Source organism: Thunnus thynnus, chromosome 6 (assembly GCF_963924715.1).
Source record: "Thunnus thynnus chromosome 6, fThuThy2.1, whole genome shotgun sequence".
NCBI classification, from domain to species: Eukaryota; Metazoa; Chordata; class Actinopteri; order Scombriformes; family Scombridae; genus Thunnus; species Thunnus thynnus.
In genome coordinates, this window is record NC_089522.1 from 21,312,453 (window position 1) to 21,333,167 (window position 20,715).

The window sequence follows — 20,715 nt, forward strand, 5'->3', positions numbered from 1 at the left end:
CAACAGGACCCCCTCTCCTCTCCTCTCCTCCCCTCCCCTCTCCTCTCCTCTCCTCCCCTCCGCGGCTCATGTGCGCAGTGTTGCTGCAGCCTGGAGCCGAGCACAGCTGCCCGGTGCGACCAGCGGTGAACATCAGCAACTATCTGGCTGCACCGCTAAATGCCAACCTCAGGCCGCTGTCGCTCAACAAACAAAAACATACAAGCACCTAAAAAGAGAGCTGGTAAGCTTTTATTTGGACGTTTATCTCACTTCTAGACTAATTAAGATCCTGGCGTTAATGTTAGTAATAGCAGCGGATAACGTCAACGCACCGCTAACTGTATTAGCTCGCTAGCTAGCAATTAGCTAGTAGGCTATACGATAAACATTTCCAATGTGGCGGTCACATTTCATTTAAAGCTACACACCCCAGTGAAACTGGATCTGCAACCTCATAACGTCATTTAACTTTGAAAAAAATCAGGTTGTGTTTTTACGATATCAGTTCGCTGCAGTTCGCTTCGTTTTCACAGCAGATAACAGTGAAAAGCTCTGAGGTTTGGATGGCTACTCTGAACACAAGCTATCAAACAGGCGCTAACGTTAGCTGGTTTCACCATCTTCCACCACTTCAGTGCAGATTGTGGTCCACTCGCACTGTTTTGTTTTTGTTTTTTTTATATAGCTGAGCAGGTTACAAAGTGTAAATCGATGGCTTTATTGGTCATATGATTGAGCAGCGCCAGGTTTCACTTTCAATTATCTGGAAAATGTCACTTAATCTGTGGATGAATCCTCTCAGTTCCTATCTGTGGTTGTATTCACATATGCTGTCGATTAAATGAGGAAGCACTGAAATGTACCCAGTTTAAAGAGTAAATAACTCTCATTGCATGATTAAAAAAAAATATCACGACTCATAAATAATCCATTAAATCCACAATGCAGCAGCATCACCTTCACAGTCAGCAGACTCACAGGAAGAACTTAATTTATCTCATTTAACAAACAAAGAGGTGCTGCAAGCTCTCAGATGCTCTAAGCACAGTCCTCCCTCATATTCTGCTTAACTTTATCACAGCTCCTGGTAATTGTGACTGTTTTTTCACAGGTGAAATTGAAGTAAGACAAACCATATCTGTTCCCTCTCTGTTTTGGTTCTGACCAAGCGGGTATTGCTCTACAAATGGATAATGGAGACTGGGGCCATAGGGTAAGAGATGGCTAGAGATTGGACTTAAATAGAGCAATGTCAGATGTTTTGAATTAAGAAATGTTGGCTTATTTTAATGTTAAATTCACTCATGAAAGTTGCAATGTTGAGGGTTTTTTTTGTTGAAGCTGTTGTTGAAGAGCTGTTTGCAATATTTAGTCTGTTCTCACTGGTGTAAAGGGTGGACAAAATATTAGAAACACCCCTTGCTGTAATGAATACCCAATGAATTGGTAATTGGTTGCTCATCTGCTTCTCATTTTAAATTCACACATGTCCTTGGCAAACACTAACTTACTTTAACTTAATAGAAACATGTGATTCTTATCCTCTTCTCCTTTTTGCTCTAGATGACTACTCCTGTTACTTTGAACGTGGGAGGCCACATGTACACCACCAGTTTATCCACCTTGCAGCGTTATCCAGACTCTATGCTGGGCGCCATGTTCCGGGGAGATTTCCCCACAACTCGAGATTCCCAAGGGAATTATTTCATCGATCGCGACGGCACACTTTTCAGGTACATCCTGAACTTCCTGCGGACGTCTGAGCTTACCCTCCCAGTGGACTTCACAGAGACAGATCTCCTGAGGAAAGAGGCGGACTTCTACCAGATCGAACCTTTGATCCAGTGCCTTAGCGATCCCAAGCCGCTGTACCCTCCCGACATCTTTGAGCAGGTGGTGGAGCTCTCTAGCACTCGGAAACTGTCAAAATATTCCAACCCGGTCGCTGTTATCATCACACAGCTGACCATAACCACAAAGGTTCACGCCCTGCTCGAAGGCATTTCCAACAACTTCACCAAGTGGAACAAACACATGATGGACACCAGAGACTGCCAGGTGTCCTTCACCTTCGGACCATGTGACTATCATCAAGAGGTGTCCCTACGCGTTCACCTCATGGACTACATCATGAAACAAGGCTTCACCATCCGGAACACACGTGTACATCACATGAGTGAGCGTGCAAACGAGAACACGGTGGAGCATCACTGGACTTTCTGTAGACCAGCTCACAAAGTTGAAGACTGAGTTCGCAGCACAGTTGTTGTGGATGACTGTTTGATATGTCATAATATTACACAATCAAAAAAAGAACAAAATTGACCCCTGTTTCAGAAATGTGTCACTAATAATGATTTCTTTGGAGGCTGAGTGACCAAACAGATAACATAAAAAGAATGAGTGATTCATCTGTTGGAGTGCAGAGTGTTATCTTAGTAAAACACTTTGTCTTCACTGCTACAACTGTATATTAAACATTTCTATAAAAATGGATACTTCATTGACGGTAAGGTGTACAAAACAAAAAAAACCCCATTTCTTATGAAGCAGAAAGACCCTATATCAATAACTTTATTTATTTAGGAACACAATATTTTACCCCATTGCAAAAGATATGCTAAAACTGTGGGCATGTTCACTTTTATAGGAATAATTTTTATTTAATGTGGTTCCAGTACCTGCCACCTGTTACAACTGAAGTCCGCAATAAAGTGATTGTAATATGGTAGCCATGATTTGAGACTCTATGCGTACATACGGTATCAAATCTTTATCTTAATAAATGAAGATCATAATTTGGTGGTAAAAGTCAAAAAGAAGAGGTTGTAAAAAGTCTGTACCACATACACAACCTCTTGGTCACAAGTTAAGCCAGTTTTGGACTCAAGACACTAAACAAAGAACTTTTTTTTGGATCTGAAGTTGTCAGGAGTGAATCTTTTTCCATAATAATAATAATAAATTATGATTATCTTTAGCCCAATTTCTTTCTGGTGAGTTTAAAGTAGCTAGATCTTAAAATTAGTCTCTCGGCTCTCTATTATCTCTTTGTACGGTACTATTTCTGGAGAGCCTAGTAGTCGTTGCATGTATGTGTCTGAGTGTCTTGTGTATGTATATGTATTTGCTGCGCGCGCTTTGCAGTATTATGTCATACTGTTACACTTTAGAGCTCATATCAACAGTGATGTGTTCAGTCATTCCAGCCCAATAAACCCATTTGTCAGTCTCATTTGTATTTGTCAGTCATTAATTTTGCTTTATGGTTGAACTTTTCATCTTAACTCTGCAACATCAGCTACTCTTAACATCCAGCCACTTATAAACTGCTTACAGCCAAGTTCACCACAATTTTTTAGAGCTATTAGGGAGGAAACTTGAGCTATGTCAGTGATCCAACATATGACAAATTGTGTTAATAACAATTTTGATCAGTATATGACTGATACAGCAAGAGTTTTTAAAATTTAGTTCATTCAACATTCATAATGGAGTGACAAATGGAGAGCTCCACATTTTACACATGCTAAACTGCTGACTGGACTAAACGTTATCACTTTCTCAATTTCTTTCTCATTAATGTTTTGTTAGAAAGTTAATTTATTTGAGTAAAATGAATGCAATGGAAAAGATGTTTTAGTAATTGCAATTTTTGATCATTCATAAGTTGAAAGTAATGTTTGGGTTTGCGTTCTTGTCATAAGTAATTGTAAGAAATTACTACCCTTGTTGATTTACATCGTCAAGTTTTCTTTTTCATGCCAATGCAACCCTGTGGCATCATTTGATTTCCAGCCAGTGACCTACTTTGGAGTTTATTTATTGAATCCCAATAGAAAAGTCATCAGGAAACCAGAAACATACTGAAATGTCTATAAATTCAACTGAGCATCAAGTAAAAATTAAGATTAAACAACCAAACCACACCAAGCAAGATTTATTTTCATGTGCTCATTATAATACACAACATAAAGGTGGCCATCATGTTAAATGTTTTAAGACATGAAAAACAATGGAAAATATTTGTATTTTTTTTAATTGGACAACAGTGTAAAGATGTCCATGATGTCTCTACAGAATGCTGCAGGTCTCCCCCTACACTAAAAACACAGATGTACAGTAATGTTGTCTGTTTCTGAATTGGTAATCACTTCTGTTAAGGTCACGCATAAGAAATGAGAAGATGAACGTATGACCAAGTTATGAAAGGTGCTAATTTAGTCAATTGTAGAGATTATTTGAATAGATATAGTTCATGTGTGGTTTTAAAGTGCACAACTTTGGCCTGTCTGAGTAGGAGTAAGAAATCTGTCTCCGTGTTAAACAAAATTTCTTTCACATAGGAGCTTAATGCATTATGATGTTATGGTTGACATGGGCTGCCACAAAGACCCCAAGAGGCGACTAATTCTTGAATATTAAGGAAATCACTTCCTCTCCAACCTTTATTCTTGTCATCAGTGATGCAGAATCAAATTTGTTCTCTTCCATGAAAGACCTTGGTGAATTAATACCATCACTACAATCAACTCTATGGATGCTAGGCCACCATCACCACAGCATTTCACATTAGAATTCCTGTCAAAACTTGACTTTGTAAGTACAGTATGTGCTCTGAGTTCGACCCTGTTTTTATAAAGCCAGTCTTATTATCTCTTTTGTGTCAGTGGTTCAACACACAGTCAAAAATAATCAATAGATTTTGTATCACTTTTCATTGGTGGGCAGGACTTTAAAGATCCAAAGCTTTCATATAGTACAGACTGTATTGTTTTCCATTCAACTCTGGCCACTAACACTTTATTTTGCAATATTAATACCCAACCAATAGTTATTGTTATTGTTGCTGTTATGTCACTCTGAATAAAAGAGCAGATCTTCTTAGGAAGTCCTTCTTTTATTTAAAGTTGTATTTTCATAAATATTTTTAAAAACAGTTTTTCTATTTTTTCACTTCTAAAATGTAATAGTTTAACAAATAAGTCCACAGAAAAAGATAGAAAGAAACTATTAAAATGTTATGTGACCTCTACAGTCTTTTCAGCTAGTTTAAACCATACGCTCGTTTACACAACCGGATATTACGTCATAACTTTTTTGGATGCGTTCGTTTTTAACTCCAACGTCCAGCTGTGATTCATTCTTCAGCGGCTTTCAGATCACCGCCCGTTTTCTTTTTGCCAGGTTTGCAAAACGAGCGCACCCTCTCATTCTCCTTGCTCTTATAACGTTTGGAAAGGACAAGTGAAAAAGGTCCATACCTGTAACATGCTTGAAATAGCGTAACTCGAGAGCCTCCCGGTGGCATTGTAGACTGCCTGTCGACACCGTTTAACGTTATAAACGTCTGTTACTCAGAATGTTTCAAAGGAGTGAAAGCTTGAGATATTTCCTGAGCCTTGTGCCGGGTAAACGTCAGTTTGGGACGTACAGGTTTCTACCTATCTTTTTTTGCATCGGAGGCGTCATGGAGTGGATCATGATCAACGTGAGGATAGGACCAGAAAGTTTCTGTAAGTGTGAAGAGACATTAAGTTCCTCTCTTAATAATACAGTGTTAGTTTAGTCTTGGTATCTAGCTAGCACCTCTGTTAGCCCCGCTCCTCCGTGTGTCATGAATCAAGTGTCTGTTAACGGCTGTTATAAACAAATAAAGAGGCTAAAACCTGGTAATTGGCAGCAGTTGGTCGCCTGGTTTGTGTTTTGCTAGACATTATTGAAAATTTCCTGTCTGGTAAACTGCGTCACTTTATTTTAAAAGTTGTAGCGACGAGACGTGGAAATTGCCATGCTAAGCTACCGTGTTGTGTGTTTACCACGAGTTTACTGTGGTCCCACTGTTATGACTGTGCTTGTATAATTTACACCCCTTGTTGACCTTCCAGATATTATGTCCTCAAATTTTCCTACACTGCAGCCTCTCTCCTGTCCTCTCCTCTGCTCCCCTGCCATTAGGAAACATGGAAAAAGTGAGAGAAAGAGGAAAAACAGACATTTTAACTAGACAAAGTACAGACAGTGAGGTGGGTCAGACAGATTTACAGCTAGGAGTGTCAAATACTAAAATATATTACGACTCTGTATCGATTAAGTGAAATAACTATCAGTGATTTCATACAATATATAATTTACAGGTGGGTCATATTGTCTCAAAGATACAAATCAATAGCCTAGATGACATTTAGTACATAAAACCATTGGTGGGAGAAGTGATTGGGTTCTTTACTTAGATAAATTTATAAATACCACAATGTAAAAATATTGCTGCAAATAAAAGTCCTGCGTTCATGACAGTACATACACTCGCAGGCCACTTTATTATGATCAGCTGTGCAATCTAACGCAATCCAATGCAACAGCTCTGCCATAAATTCTACATTCATAAAGCCTCTACATTTTCAGTTTTTTTGACATTGTCAGAAAGGGGATGATTCTCCTTTATGTTTATTATTGAGGTCATAGTGGGTGGTGGTGGTGTACTGGAGTGCATTATACTGAAAAGTGTTCCTATTTTGCCCCCCCTCCTCATATATGTTAATGGGGTGAATAAAACATTAGGAACACCATTCAATATTATGCACCCCAGTACACCACCACCGTCACCCACTACAACCTCAAGAATAAACATAAAGTAGAATTATCTCCTTTCTGATGATGTCAACAAAAACTGAAACGTATAAGCTTCATTAATGTAGAATTTATGGCAGAGCTGTTGTATTGGATTGCATTAGATTGCACAAGTGTACCTAATAAACTGGCTGGTGAGTGTATAAGTATTACTGGCAAAATGTACTTGAAGTATCAAAAGTAAAAGTAGTTATTATACCAAATTGTCCCTTTCAACATGTTTTGTATTATTTAATTATACATATACTTTATATTGAGTTAAGTAGGCTATACTGTTGAGTAGTATAACAATGCATTATATTTTCAGGAAAAAATTACTGATCATATGTTTTGTGTTTAAAAGATCTGACTCCGCAAAGTAACCAGTTACTACAGAGCTGCAACGACTGGTTCATTTGTCGAGCGACAGAAAATTAATCCGCTACTATTTTGATGATTGAATGATCGTTTTTCTGATCATTTTCCAAGCAAAAGAACCCAACATTTTCTGTTCCCAACTTCTCATACGTGATGATTTGCTATTTTTCTTTGCCATATATGACAGTGAATTGAATATCTTGAATTGAATACGTTTTTGGACTGGTAGTCAGACAAAACAAGCAAATTTATGATGTGACAGAGGTCTCTAAGTAATTGTCAATGCAATATTTTTTTTACAGTTTTTAACATTACATAGACTAAACCATTAATTGATTGAGAAAATAATTTTCAGATTAAAATGAAAATAATATATAATAAGCCTTACCAATAACTATAGCCGTCAAATAAATAAGGTTGCAACTAACTTCTATTTTGTTATCAGTTCATTGTTTGGTCCATGAAATATCAGAACTAGAGCCTGACTGATATATCAGTCTGTGGATATTATCAACCGATATTGGCCTATCACAGATATATCGGTATATTTTTAAAGGCATATAGGCAGCATTCTATGTATCTTTGATTCTTTTTCTTATTTCAAGTTTAATACATACATACATATGAAGTCTTTTTTGTTCTGTTTTTTTTATTTATAGTTATTTATGATTATTAAATTCCTAGTGAAGTTTACAGTTTCAGTGCACTGATGTCATTTTATGCAATAAATTTTATTCTTAAGCTGTAAAATATCCTGCCTCCATTATATATCTTTGTCACCAATGTTTGATAACCACATTTGAAGGATCATTGCAAAAAATGTGTGTTTATGTGTATATTCAGTATATATAAGATTATCGGCCAATATATCCATCAGAATTTTTTTACTCCCTAATATCAGTATTGGTATTGGCTCCACGAATCCAGTATCAGTCGGGCCCTAGTCAAAACATTGTTTTTAGGAAATACCAAACACAAATTTCTCAAAGCTTAACTTGACATATTTAAATGTTTTTGTTTTATCTGGCTAACAGTCTAAAATCCAGTGATATTTAGTTTAAGATCATGGATTAAGAAAGCCAGGAAACACTCAACATTTGAGAAGCTGGAACTAGCCGAGTATTTGGCATTAAAAATGACTTCCTGATTATCTTTCCGTTAGTTGACTGATCATTTCAGCTCCATAAATAAAATTTGTAAAATATTTCCCTCTGAAATATAGCGGAGTAGAAGCACTATGAAGTAGAATAATATTAATTGCACTCAAGTGCATTACTTTAGTGAATGTATTTTCCATCTCTGCATCACAGATTGGTGATAAAGTGTTGATATGTCTCAAGCTAAATCTGTGGAGAGTAGATGTTCCACATCATCACTTTAAAGATCTAAAAGAAAAACAGCCCTCGAGTGTTTCTACTCTCTTCCCCGACCCACCCTCCCTTACTTCAAATGTAGAGTTTCAGGAGAACTAAAATGACTCCTCTCCTCTTAAGAAAAAAACAACAAAAAAAAGCCCTGCATGTTTTTTTATCCTGAGGGCATTTAGAGATACAGAAAATGTTTTCCTCTACAGACAACAGACTCTAATTTCCAGTTTCCTTCCTTAGCTTGTAAGTAGTTTCCTTATCACATTCTGCACCCTTTGTAGTGGCAAACTGTTTGGCTGTCATTCAGGATTTGCAAAAATTCTGTATTATAACTAATCGTCCATTTCCACGGAAGAAATGTTGACATGTTGCAATCTGAAAAGCACAAGTGCAAACAATAAAATGAACAATGGGTGAATTTTATTTAGCTGCTTTGATTTCAGGGTCCTTGTATTGTGAATAATGGCTCACTGTCACATATCTTGGCTTGCTGGGACACTTGAATGGGTCAGAGCCATCGTTAATGTTATTAATAACACCTGTGTTCTTTAAAAACTGCCTGTTACTACAACTATGTCATTACGGTCTCTCAATTCTGTCATTTTCTTTCCAGATGATGTCTACCGAAGAAAACGGTCCGAACGGGAGTACCAGCAGAAGATAGCAGACGGTCTGATAGTTGTTAATGAGCCTGCAGCCAAGTGAACAGTGGTGTGATTCAATGTGGACTCCACGTGTGTCGTCTAAGGACACATTCTTGGACTCTTCCTGCCTTGATTATTTCCAGCTGGATTGAACTTTACAGCGTGCTATTCAGTTACAACAACAGTGTCACAATTATGAACATTTTTAAGGCTTAAAGTATGAAAGGCTGGTGGAGAAATCAACTTCCAACATGCACATTTTATTGTTAATATGGTCCTCAGCTTAAGAAACATTAGCAGTAATAATAGCACTAGTGTGAGATCAAGGCTGAAAACAGTGGCCTCATTTGTTCATAATAGCCATACCAAGGTCTCACTAATGATTTGATTCTAAAACATTGCATAGCATCTACAAAGATGAAAAAAAGCTGTCAGCCAAACTGTAACAAAACAAAAAATTACGAAAAAGTATCACTGTATTTATAGATATCTTGGATGATTTTGCACAGATGTTTTTAATACTGGCAGATAGCACCGATAAGAAACAAAAACCACTCGCTCTTTCTTCCCTCTTGGCTAAATCTTGCTCTTCTATAAATTTTATCTGATTATAAAAAAAAAAAACAGTTAAGCTGCATGAGATTCACTGCTGAAACGTTTAAAGTCCTGAACTGTACAATTGATTTATTGAGTATATAAAAATGTAACTTATGAACTGTATTTTGTAATATTTTACCATCTGTATCTGCATCCTACACTCTCTCAGTTTACACAGAATTTCCCCCAGAGGTTTACATTTGTCAAAAGCATGCTTTGGTTATTTCAGTTGTACCATCCGAGAGGGAGAGTGTGCAGACAGATGAAGCTGTTGGGATGATTGGACAGTATGACGGGGTTCCCATCCAGTCTCACCTCATCCATGTTGCTCCGTATGTAGTAACTGGTGTTTCCTTTGCAGAACGTCTCATCTGTTATCGATGCGATCTTGTTGTTCTGCAGGAGACATAAGAGACCAATCCAAGGACACTCAATTTGGCCAATTGTGTAGCTACAGTACTGCTGGCTCTAATACATCTAGTTGGCTCTTCAGGAGCTTCTCTGATTAGTTGCAGTGAATTACAGATGAACTTACATGCAGGTGCACAACGTGAAGAGACTCTGGAAGGTTGGGCACCGCTGTCATCTCGTTGTTTCCGAGGTAAAGATACTCCAGTTTCGTGAGTTTCTGCAACAAAAGACAGCTTTTTTAGAGGAGGCTTGGTGCTCTATCAAACAGCTAAACATATGCAACAATATTTAAAGTACATAATGTCACAACATTAGTGGAATCACTTGCTACTTACTTTAAAAGCATTCGCCTTTACACCCTGGGTTGTCAGCTTGTTGAAGTTGGCATTGAGTGATACTAGCTTGACGGGAAGTATGGGAAGCCTAGTCAGTTTGTTTTCCGCAAGGGTGAGCTCCTCAAGATTTGGAAGTTTTGAAAAAGCTCCATCTTCTATCTCAGCAATGAGATTCCCAGTTAGGTCAATTCTTTTTAATGTTGCTAGAAAAAAAAGAAAAAAGAGCGTGAGAGCATGAAAAGAAGACATTCACTGAAGAAGAGAACTGACTGAATACTGAGTCATCTATTTACCCATGTCTGCAAAGTCTCCATTGCTTATTTTTGTGATTTTGTTGAAACGTGCATAGAGATATGCCGTTTCCTTCGGCAGCGCTGGGACAGCTGACATTTCAGGGGACACCTCCTCGCAGTAAACGGATCCACTCAGGCAAACACACAGTAGACATGTTGGCAACTCTGCAAAAGAAAAAAAGAAGCGTTTTTATAGATTGTTGTTTTTAAGTTGGCTAATTGGTCTGAGTGATGTTACTGTGCAGCTTAAAATGCTCTTCACACAGTTTAGATGAGGACACTTGATCAGCCCCATTATTACATAATACAGGCTTTAGCTGCATTCACAAAAATGTGGAAGAATGCCTCAGCAAGTGTTGCATAATCGGCTTTGAAACAGTTGTTGAAAACTATTTATCTGTTTATAGAAACCTTACCTTCAGCTTTTGGACCTGCTACAGAGATAGTGTCTGTGTCGTGAGGGATGCCGTAGTCAGGGAAGTCTACCGTGTCTTCCTGTAAAAAGAAGAAATCCTCATAATAGCTATACTTTTCCTCCCAACTCAGACTATTATGTGTTTCTTCCAGACGCTCATTAATGAAGTGTATAAACCCCAAAAGATGTTTTTACCTCAGGTTTTCTTGCTTCCATGTATTCATTCGCCGCTGAGGACAGGATCCACGGGAGCATAACAGATGTGAAAATTAAAGTCCTTAATTTCATCATTGTGTCTGTGTTGCTGTCTGTGAGAGAAGAAAGTGCTGTCTGCTAGGCTTGGACCTGAGGTACATGTGAGCAGGAAAATTTTCCATCCAGCTTTTATTAAGCTGCCAGTATACTGCCCAGTAAGAAAAGGAAACAAACTTTAACTCAATACATGCTGTGTTTGTGTTGCTCTCAGTGGTGGGGATGACTCTTTAAGACAAGAGTATTACTATGTCTTTTTTTTTCCAGAACTAGTGATAGTGAAACAGAAATGGTGACTGTTGATGGTGAGTAGAGCATATTGAGCACAAAGTGACAAACTTGGCTGTCATTAAACCTATTGGACACCAAATTTTTCTTTCGGTAATAAGGGAAGGAATTGCCAAAGCAAGCACTGAACAGGAAAGAGAAAAGTATTTAAAAAATGTCCCTAAGTTCAAAAGCCAATTTACAAATACCATGATTTGTTCGTTTCTCTCTTTAGGGGAGTCTTATTTGCCTGTTAAAAGTGACTCTTCTTTCCAGAATCAAGAACCAAACATATCATTTCTCATGGTGAGAGAGTATTTTTCTTTTGTTTGTTAAACTGGATAATTAGATAGATAAAAATCCTTCAACAATAACTATGTCAAAAGTATAAGTACTCATGTAAGTGAGCAATACTTAAATGTTGTATGTGATTGAGGTGGAGCTAACGACTTTCTACACTGTTGGTAAATCTAATCTATAACAATCATATTTTATAAAATGAGCATATGTATTGTATGTGAAATCCTCTTCTGAAAAGTAACTGCAGCCCTTTCCCTCTAAAATGTAGTTGAGTAGGAGTATAAGACAGCAGGAAATGGAGATACCGTAGTACAAGTACCTCAAAATTGTACTTAAGTACAGTACTGGTTTAAATGTAATGTAATAGAGAGATAATACAATTACTACCACTACTCTGCATGCAGTGAACAGCCACTTTCAGCCACTCACTCTGAAAACTGTCATATAGTGCTGAAATGATAAGTCGATTCATTGGTAAGTTACTTGACAGAAAATTAGTCGGTCACAAATTTAATTGAATTAATAGTTCAAGTCCTTTATGAAGCAAAAACAATAAACATCTCTGGTCGGGTTTGCTGCTTTTTTCTGTTAAATTACACATTGGATATTAATATATTGTATCATGTTTTGGACAATTTTTGGGAATTTTGATGAAAATGTATCACTATTTTCTGACATTTTACAGACTAAACCATCATCAAGTAATCAAAAAATAATCAGCAGATTAATTAATAGTGAAAATGATTGCATATATGCACTGAGACAAAGATCAAACCATACCTACAGGAAAAATGTTACAATATTTAAAGAAGTTTTTTGTGTTTTATTGTTTTTCTATTGCTTGTACTGCAAGCAAAATGATTGATTACAGAAACCAATCGTAAACTGGGGTATCTGGTTTCAAGTCCATGTATTGATAAGCATCTGAACTACTTAAGTGTCCTTAAGCAAAACACTGAATCCCTGCAAGCTCCAGAAGTGCAATTCTGCAACTGACCTTCACCTTTGACCTTGCTGTGCAGGGTGGAGAGTAAAATGAACTTGTGTTACAGTCTCTTGAGTATTAACAATTCCCCACCTTTAATTGTTTGTGTAGTAATGTAACACATTAAAACTAAAGCTAAACTAGCTAACTTTAGCTAAACTAAAGCTAATGTAAAAGCAGATGTTCCCAGTCTTTTAAAAACCCAGAATCTAAATCATTTTGTCTGAGTCACTAAAACATTAAGCCCCAGCCAACCGTGCTGCATTGTCAGACTATTGAGTCAGCAACATACTGTGTACAGAGACTTTTTGATATAATTAATACTCTGAATGCCCACTTTGTATAAAAACCTTGTATCCACCGCCTGAAAGTGATGATGACCTTTTTAAAACCCCATTAAAGGGGAGAACGGGGTAACATGAGCCACTTTTTACGTTTGATGATTTTACTGCAAAATGAAAATGTATTTGTTTCAAATAATAGTTACTATATATACCTCAGGTTGTTGTGTACCCATGGAAATTAAAAGAAGTTATCTAATTATTATGGTTTTAGAACAATGACTCATCAAAAAAAGTTAGTCCTATGGCACAACTTACCCCAAGGAAGGGGTAAAATGAGCATGGGGATGGGGTAAATTGAGCACTCTATGGGTAAATAGTGTTACCATTAAATTCTGTCCCCTGTCCAGGGGTGAATGCTTGACCCCTACAGTGAGGGGATCTGGTGGCTCTGTTATGCTTTGGGGGGGCAATTTGCTGGCATGGTTTGGGTCTACTTGCCCCCTTAGAGGGAAAGGTCACTGCTAATCAATACAAAGTTGTTGTGAGTGATCACCTTTATCCTATGATCAAACATTTCTACCTTGATGGGAGTTGTTTCTTCCAGGATGACTGCAGTGGGAATTTAAGATGAATTCACAGAGAGCAAGTTGTCTTTCAGAGTTTTATTGCAATATCCAGAATACATATTTGCAAGTCCAGATCTCCCAGTTTGTTAGGCTGAAGAGATGTTGAATGAAGTTCAGTGTTGGTACTTGCATATACAGCCACATGCATCACAATCATCACATATTACCCTAACCCTAACAGTTATTTTTAATTAATTCACTGTATCTCTAGGGAGTTTCTTTCAGTCTCTGCTGAGAATTAAGAGTTGAAGGCCAAATCCTTATCTGTCTTTCCTCCCTGGATATTCCCCCTAAAGTTACAGTGACTGAGTCCCACATCTCACCTTTGATAATAACTGTTAGGAACATTTTCATAAGGGAAGCAGAGATCATAAAGTCTTACAATGAGCTTTTGACTATAAGGCAGTGTAACATAATCTTAAGACAATAACATAAGTGTATATGTTTCCATTTCAATGACAATGCCCCCATTCACAGGGCACGAGGGGTCACTGAATGGTTTGATGAGTATGAAAATGATGTGAATCATATTCTATGGCCTTCACAGTCACCAGATCTCAACCTATGTGAACCCCTATGGGAGATTTTGAACCGATGTGTTAGACAGCATTCTGCACCACCATCATCAAAACACCAAATGAGGGAATATCTTTTGGATGAATTGTGTTCATCCCCCTAGAAGAGTTCAGAGACTTGTAGAATCAATGTCAAGGTGTATTGATGCTGTTCTGGTGGCCCAACACCTTACTAAGACACTTTATATCAGCTTTTCCTTTAATTTGCCATCCATCTGTATGTACAGCATGTTTGTGTGTGGCTTAAACTTAACATCAGTCAACAATCAGGTATTTATTCATCAACACTGTAATACTTGTAACAGTGATCAAACATAAACATGAACAGGGTCTCTAGTCTCTAGAAAATCAGAAAATAATTTTTTGGGGTAAATTGAACCATTGACTCATCTTGCCCCCACATCACTGGTACGTTTTACCCCACTACCCCCATTTTGACAAAACTGTTTCACACAGTGGCTCAGATCCACAGTTATGCTAAGTTTATGACCTTGTTTTGTAGCTTACATTGACTTAAATTTACATGTAATAATGTCCAAAACTTATCTTTTTTAATTAAGATACAAGACTGATAACTTTAGCAATATGATGAATTCACTTGGCATGACAAAAAACATTTTTTTTGCTCTGTTTTGCTGACCACTCTCTGCATGTATTTGAGTCCAAGATGGATTGAGTAATGTGAACTATACTTTCTTAATTTGTGATCACATGATTACTTTTGCTTATGGTTACCTAGATAAAGGGGGTGGCTCATTTTACCCACTGGCTCTATTTACCCCGTTCTCCCCTACTATGAAAATGTGATGCAACGGCTCATATACAGCGTGTTTCTGGAAAAAACACTGTTATACATATGTCTACATTAATTATCTTATTTCATTTATTTTTTCCATCACTTCATTTATAGAAAGTGTCACATGTGTGACATCAATACAACAACAGAAAACAATTAGGCATCATAATGAAATAAAGATAACATAAAGCACATGACTTCACTCCCAGTTTGTTGATACAGTCAACATGGTGACAGGACAAAGGCTAAAAGTAATAATAATACATAAACAGACAGAAAAATAACCATAACAGAAAAGGTAGGCTACAAAATCTGATTTCCTGAAAAAAAAAAAAACCTTAGAGCATACTAACTGTATGTGCTCGTTTTATTTCATAGTATTAGTATTACATTCTTTGGTGTCAAATAATCCTCTTTTTGTCCAGAGTCCTGATGTATAATTAATGATCTTATTTAGTGCTTTTGAGCAGTGGTTGCATTACGTAAGGCAGATGTGGTGGGAAAAAGAGGAAATACAAGTGCCAGTGTAGCGGAAGTGGTACTGCCCTGAACGAGACGCTGAGCGAGACGGAGGACGGAGGCTGAATCGTCCAGAGAGAGAGTGAGAGAAAAAAGCAGGACTAAACGTCGCCAATATTGTAAGTATAATAATCTCACGTTTATGATTAACGCACTCTAGTATCAGATTTCCTCCGTGTGTCAGCGTTAAACGCGCTGCTTCCATCGTGTCCGGTCGGATCCTTTCGAGCAGCCATCATGCTAACGGAGCAGGCTAACTAGCATTAGCTGCTAGCTAGCGAGCTAATCGACGGATTCCATGACACTTTGTTCCGACAGGCTCGGCAGCCTGGGCGGGCCGTGCTACCGCTGCTCGAAATGAATTAAACGCGAAAGTAAAACACAGCAATAACACATTTTCTTATATGTTTGTTATTTAAATAATGGCCCCTGTTGGTTGCCAACACCCTAACCGTGGTTTTTAAATGAAAGTCGCTGGCCTAGCTAACGGGACGTTACAGTCAGTTAGCGAGTGCATTAGACAACGGCGGCTAACTAACCGTTAGCCACCGCACTCGCTTTGCGTTATCATGAATACGACAGATTAGCACTAGAAACGTTATCTAATCCAGTTAGGTTGCCAGCGTCAGTGCGAACAAAACATGATGATGATGATAAATCGGATCGGTCGCATTTTTTTAACCGGTTAAATGTGTGATATTATCAGGGGGGATCCGGGGAGGCTTCGGCTGCTGGAGCAAGTGTCGATTGAAACTTAATGTTAAACGAGTCGGTAAAAACCTGCTGTGCATGTTACATTTTCCATCACGGCAGCTGCCAAGACTGTTGACGAATTGGATTCAGACCTGTTCAGACATAATTAGGTGTAAAGACGATATGAACGAGACAGGATTGGAGGACGCTTTCAGTTAGCCAGCAGCTAACCTTAACAAGTGTATGGTTGACCCACTTGCCAAGGGGCCCAGTGTGCAGTGCTTCCTCCTCACTTCCATTTGAATGCAGTGGTTTGCTTGCATTAATACTGGTGTGTCAGCGCTAAAATAAAGTTCATAGCACATAATTCAAAGCACACAGAAGAGAAATAGACAATATGAAGACAACTGTGAAACAATATTCCTTGTCTTTTTGATAAACCACATATAACTTCTTCTAATAATGCTTTTTTTCTCTGTCCCACAGTCTAGAAAATGGATAAGAACGACCTGGTACAGAAGGCCAAGCTTGCTGAGCAGGCTGAGCGCTATGATGACATGGCTGCAGCCATGAAGTCGGTGACAGAGCAAGGTGCAGAGCTGTCAAACGAGGAGCGCAACCTTCTCTCTGTTGCCTACAAGAATGTGGTAGGAGCACGCCGCTCATCCTGGCGCGTCATCTCCAGCATCGAGCAGAAGACTGAGGGTAATGACAAAAAACAGCAGATGGCACGTGAATACCGGGAGAAGATTGAATCTGAGCTGCAGGAAATCTGCCATGATGTGCTTGTAAGGGTTTCTGATTTTTTTCTGTCTTTCTTTTTTTTCTTTTGATGTTAACACTCCTAATTCATACACCTGTGAAGACAGTGCTTATGTGTAATATAGCCTGATTGTCACAACACTGAAAAATTTAACTATTTTTTCAGGGGCTACTGGACAAGTATCTCATTACCAATGCATCTGCTGCTGAAAGCAAGGTGTTCTATCTGAAAATGAAAGGCGACTATTATAGATACCTGTCTGAGGTTGCATCTGGGGATGCTAAGAAGGGTAAGTGAGAACATTAAGTTTTTTGCAAAGTAATTTATGACACATAGTAATTTAAGTTGCACTAATCAATTTCTCAATGACAATGAGTAAAATATATTTATGTAATGTGAAAGTGGTTGCTCATTGTAACGATCCTGCCGAGAATTATTCCCCAGCTGGAGTTCCTTTTAGGTATACGTGGCTCCACGTAGCATTTTGTTCACTCTCACCATTCATCAGCTTTGTTTCTAGCAGTTAGAGACAGTTGTTTTTTAGCAAAACAAACAAAAAAACCCTTTTATATACAGACTGTAGGCTATATGCCCAGCATCAAACAGTAGACAGACAAAGTCTGCCCCTAGTTGGTGAACATAGAGGAGCATTTAGCAGGCAAAGGGCCAGATATATCCCTCAGGAAAACTAAAAGGAGAGTGAATATCAGACTTAACATTTGCCAGGTGGACACAAACATGACTCCAAATTATTGCTACTGTTAGTCTGTGTCCACTCAACATGTAATAGACAACTTTTTGCCAACATGTTGTTTGCCATTACAATACAAGGTGATGTGTCAATTAGCCAAAAAAATATTTAATACTGTTTTAAAATGTACTATAAATAGTGAATGTTAATCCTTTTTGTTCATGTTATTATGCCTACAGATACAGTGGATAACTCCCAGCAGGCGTACCAGCAAGCTTTTGACATTAGCAAGGGGGAGATGCAGCCAACACACCCCATCAGGCTTGGCCTGGCCCTCAACTTCTCAGTCTTCTTCTATGAAATCCTCAACAACCCGGACAAGGCCTGCAGCCTGGCTAAGACGGTACAAACTGAAGACATAGTTTTGAAGCTGTTTAAATGCGGATCAGTTCAAATATTTTTTATTTGTTTTGCTTAGTCACTGCCAAACTATGTTTAGAGGATGATTCAGTATTAAGTCTAATCTCTGTATTTCAGGCATTTGATGAAGCCATCGCTGAACTTGACACTTTGAACGAGGATTCTTACAAAGACAGCACCCTGATCATGCAACTACTAAGGGACAACCTGACTGTGAGTTCAAGGCCAAATGCTGTTTTGCTTCTGATTAATCTCTATTATTCACAGCGAATCATAACATTGTTCCTTCTCTGTTCTCAGCTGTGGACATCAGAAAACCAGGGAGATGAGGGAGAGACCGGAGAAGGGGAAAACTAATGGAATTGCACTGTTAATCCACCTACACTCTTATCTTAAACACAGACAGCTTATATACATCCCCCTCCACTCCATCAGCCCCTCCCTCTTCTGTATGACAAGCAGCCTGAATTGCTCCCGACCAACTAGTTTACCCCTCTCAGTTCACTGTGAGGTGACAGGGTAATTTTCAGTTGTTAGCAAATTCAGTCACTTTTGTGGAAACATGTTGTATTGATTAGTGAGTCCATGTTGCTGTTGTTTTTTTTTTGTTTTTTTTTTCGTTGGCTTTGTATGTCTGCTCGTTTGTATGTGACGAGTGAGGACGTGTGACTGGATGTGAAAGACATAGTGTGTGTGTGTGTGTATGTGTGTGTGTATGTATGTGTGGTCTGAGGGGGGGAGGGGGGTGTTGTGAATTCTAATCGTCCTTCCAAATTCCTTTGTCCCAGCTAGTTTGTTGTGCATTTTTCATCCCCCCCTTCTTTTTTTTTTTTTTTTTTGTTACTTTTCTTATTTGTGATTCCTCATGATATTTACAGGTTTTATTGTATGGTAATTAAACTGGCAGTTGATTTCCACCAAACACTGTGATGGTAGGTGTTCCATTTGCTTCACAAACCCCCCCTGAAACAGTTTTTGCGTTTTTGAATTTTCCAGACACACGTATACAATCCTCTATTCAACTAACTGCAATTCTGCTGTGGGCTCATACAGAATGGAGGCAGGCTGTATTGTGACACTGACATCTTGGTGTAATGCTCCTCGATCATGTTCATAAATTCACAGTTTTAAAGTTTTAAGGGACCCCTTAAATTGTCATGTTAGATTTGTTCAGACATAAGACATTCCGCATTATTAGGCTTTCGGAAAGGCAGTGCTCCTTTTTGGGTTTTTTTTTTTTTTTTTTTTTTTTTGGAACTAAGTATGGATTGTCTTTATAGTTTTACTCACTGTTCAGGTGCTGCTTGATCTCAGTACAATGAAAATTGTATGTGCGTAACTGTGGTTCCATGTATTTTGCAAGATTGACTATCATCTGTATGTAAAACCTAAAGTAACCTTTTATTGATGTTAATTGAAAATGTCTTACCACACTGTATCAACCCTGCTTGCAAAATATCCCTCTTAAAAGCGGTTGTTTTCTCCAAAAAAAAAAAAAAAAAAAAAAAAAAAATTGTGCCTGGCTTTCTCTTTGCAGCCTTTATTTTCATTTTGGTGGCATCATCTGCTTGTTGTTTTCAGAAAACGAACGAGTTAGACCAGACAAACTTTAAAATTGGTCAATCCTGACTTCAGTTTTTAAGTGAGATGCATCACTCTGCTGTTAAAGGTAGCTGATGTGAATTGATTGCCTCAGAAATCAGGTCTGTTGTGAAGGTGCAATTTGGAGAAGCCCAGTCCTCCCAGTTTGGAAAGAAGCTCAGTGTCACAATACCATGTTTATCACCACTACATTCCACATATTGTAGTTGAAGACACCATTCCACATTATAGCTGACAGTCTGTTTACTCTGACAATGCTCCGATGAATTGAAATAATATTCTGTTGAAAAAAAATAATGTCAGTTTATTATTATGCTTGATGAAAATGCAGTTAGTGAATGTGGAACGAAGCCTGTCTGTATATCAGGTATCTACTTGCTTTGTTTTTACTGACAAGTCTTATGGCTAAAAAAAAAAAAAATTTTTGCTTCTGTAACAGTCTATTACCCAGTGCACACACGTGGTTGTGAAAATTTTAGAATAGCTCTAAAAAGCAATGACGAAATGGAGATAAACAATGGTTGGTGTAATTCTAGCTTTGTGTTTATGTATCTTAAAACCATTCTAGTTTCACTATACATGTAAGAAATAGGAAAGTGTCAAAGACCATTCAGTGAAATAAAGTTTCGTTTAAGATAACAGGCAAATTACGTCTTCATTTTTATTCATGAGGAATGCTTTTTATTTGTTTAATCGTGCGTGGCAAGACATTTTAAGATTAAGCAGAGATTTGATGACAAAGTGTATATGTGCTGTGATTGTAGTCAGGGCCTTGCTAATGTTATGGCTTTTTTTGTATGTCACCAGTACAAAATAAATGTTACAATTGGGGAAATAACGATTTTGAACCCCTGTTCAGCGGGAACTAGTTTTCCTCGCGGAGCGTCACATCAGTTTCTCTGCCCTCTCAC

At 38.0% G+C, this 20,715-nt stretch overlaps 4 protein-coding genes across 5 annotated transcripts; 3 read left to right on the forward strand and 1 right to left on the reverse strand.

The window, feature by feature from the left end:
• Positions 1-39: 39 nt before the first annotated feature.
• On the forward strand, positions 40-3,217 carry kctd6b (potassium channel tetramerization domain containing 6b). 2 transcript variants are annotated; one of them, XM_067592550.1, is made up of 3 exons: positions 86-223; positions 1,094-1,195; positions 1,546-3,217. In XM_067592550.1, the coding sequence occupies exons 2-3, from the start codon at positions 1,169-1,171 to the stop codon at positions 2,230-2,232; spliced, it is 714 nt and encodes a 237-aa protein (XP_067448651.1). In that variant the 5' UTR covers positions 86-223; positions 1,094-1,168; the 3' UTR covers positions 2,233-3,217. The 2 variants fall into 2 exon arrangements, with proteins under 2 accessions (XP_067448650.1, XP_067448651.1); XM_067592549.1 differs by lacking the exon at positions 1,094-1,195 and having other exon boundaries at positions 40-223.
• A 1,974-nt stretch (positions 3,218-5,191) lies between these two features.
• On the forward strand, positions 5,192-11,318 carry LOC137184668 (small integral membrane protein 4). The gene is made up of 2 exons (XM_067592552.1): positions 5,192-5,498; positions 8,950-11,318. Exons 1-2 carry the CDS (start codon positions 5,345-5,347, stop codon positions 9,039-9,041), a joined length of 246 nt encoding a protein of 81 aa, XP_067448653.1. The 5' UTR covers positions 5,192-5,344; the 3' UTR covers positions 9,042-11,318.
• On the reverse strand, positions 9,220-11,493 carry ognb (osteoglycin, paralog b). Its single transcript, XM_067592551.1, has 6 exons — positions 11,227-11,493; positions 11,033-11,111; positions 10,617-10,781; positions 10,324-10,526; positions 10,113-10,205; positions 9,220-9,973 (listed from the first exon to the last, which is right to left on the reverse strand). Exons 1-6 carry the CDS (start codon positions 11,320-11,322, stop codon positions 9,803-9,805), a joined length of 807 nt encoding a protein of 268 aa, XP_067448652.1. The 5' UTR covers positions 11,323-11,493; the 3' UTR covers positions 9,220-9,802.
• Positions 11,494-15,598: 4,105 nt separating this feature from the next.
• Positions 15,599-20,443, forward strand: LOC137184672 (14-3-3 protein beta/alpha-2). Its single transcript, XM_067592561.1, has 6 exons — positions 15,599-15,754; positions 16,815-17,116; positions 17,257-17,380; positions 18,022-18,185; positions 18,320-18,415; positions 18,503-20,443. Exons 2-6 carry the CDS (start codon positions 16,823-16,825, stop codon positions 18,557-18,559), a joined length of 735 nt encoding a protein of 244 aa, XP_067448662.1. The 5' UTR covers positions 15,599-15,754; positions 16,815-16,822; the 3' UTR covers positions 18,560-20,443.
• The last annotated feature ends 272 nt before the right edge of the window (positions 20,444-20,715 follow it).

Excerpts from the sequence above, each read along its gene's own strand:
- LOC137184672 (XM_067592561.1), top strand. The coding sequence starts at position 16,823 with ATGGATAAGAACGACCTGGTACAGAAGGCCAAGCTTGCTGAGCAGGCT. Across the intron at positions 18,186-18,319 it reads CCTGCAGCCTGGCTAAGACG|GCATTTGATGAAGCCATCGC; the intron begins GTACAAACTGAA and ends TCTGTATTTCAG. Across the intron at positions 18,416-18,502 it reads TACTAAGGGACAACCTGACT|CTGTGGACATCAGAAAACCA; the intron begins GTGAGTTCAAGG and ends CTCTGTTCTCAG.
- LOC137184668 (XM_067592552.1), top strand. The coding sequence starts at position 5,345 with ATGTTTCAAAGGAGTGAAAGCTTGAGATATTTCCTGAGCCTTGTGCCG. Across the intron at positions 5,499-8,949 it reads GATAGGACCAGAAAGTTTCT|ATGATGTCTACCGAAGAAAA; the intron begins GTAAGTGTGAAG and ends TTTTCTTTCCAG.
- kctd6b (XM_067592550.1), top strand. The coding sequence starts at position 1,169 with ATGGATAATGGAGACTGGGGCCATAGG. Across the intron at positions 1,196-1,545 it reads ATGGAGACTGGGGCCATAGG|ATGACTACTCCTGTTACTTT; the intron begins GTAAGAGATGGC and ends TTTTTGCTCTAG.
- ognb (XM_067592551.1), bottom strand. The coding sequence starts at position 11,322 with ATGATGAAATTAAGGACTTTAATTTTCACATCTGTTATGCTCCCGTGG. Across the intron at positions 10,527-10,616 it reads TGGAGACTTTGCAGACATGG|CAACATTAAAAAGAATTGAC; the intron begins GTAAATAGATGA and ends TTTTTTTTCTAG. Across the intron at positions 10,206-10,323 it reads TAAAGGCGAATGCTTTTAAA|AAACTCACGAAACTGGAGTA; the intron begins GTAAGTAGCAAG and ends CTTTTGTTGCAG.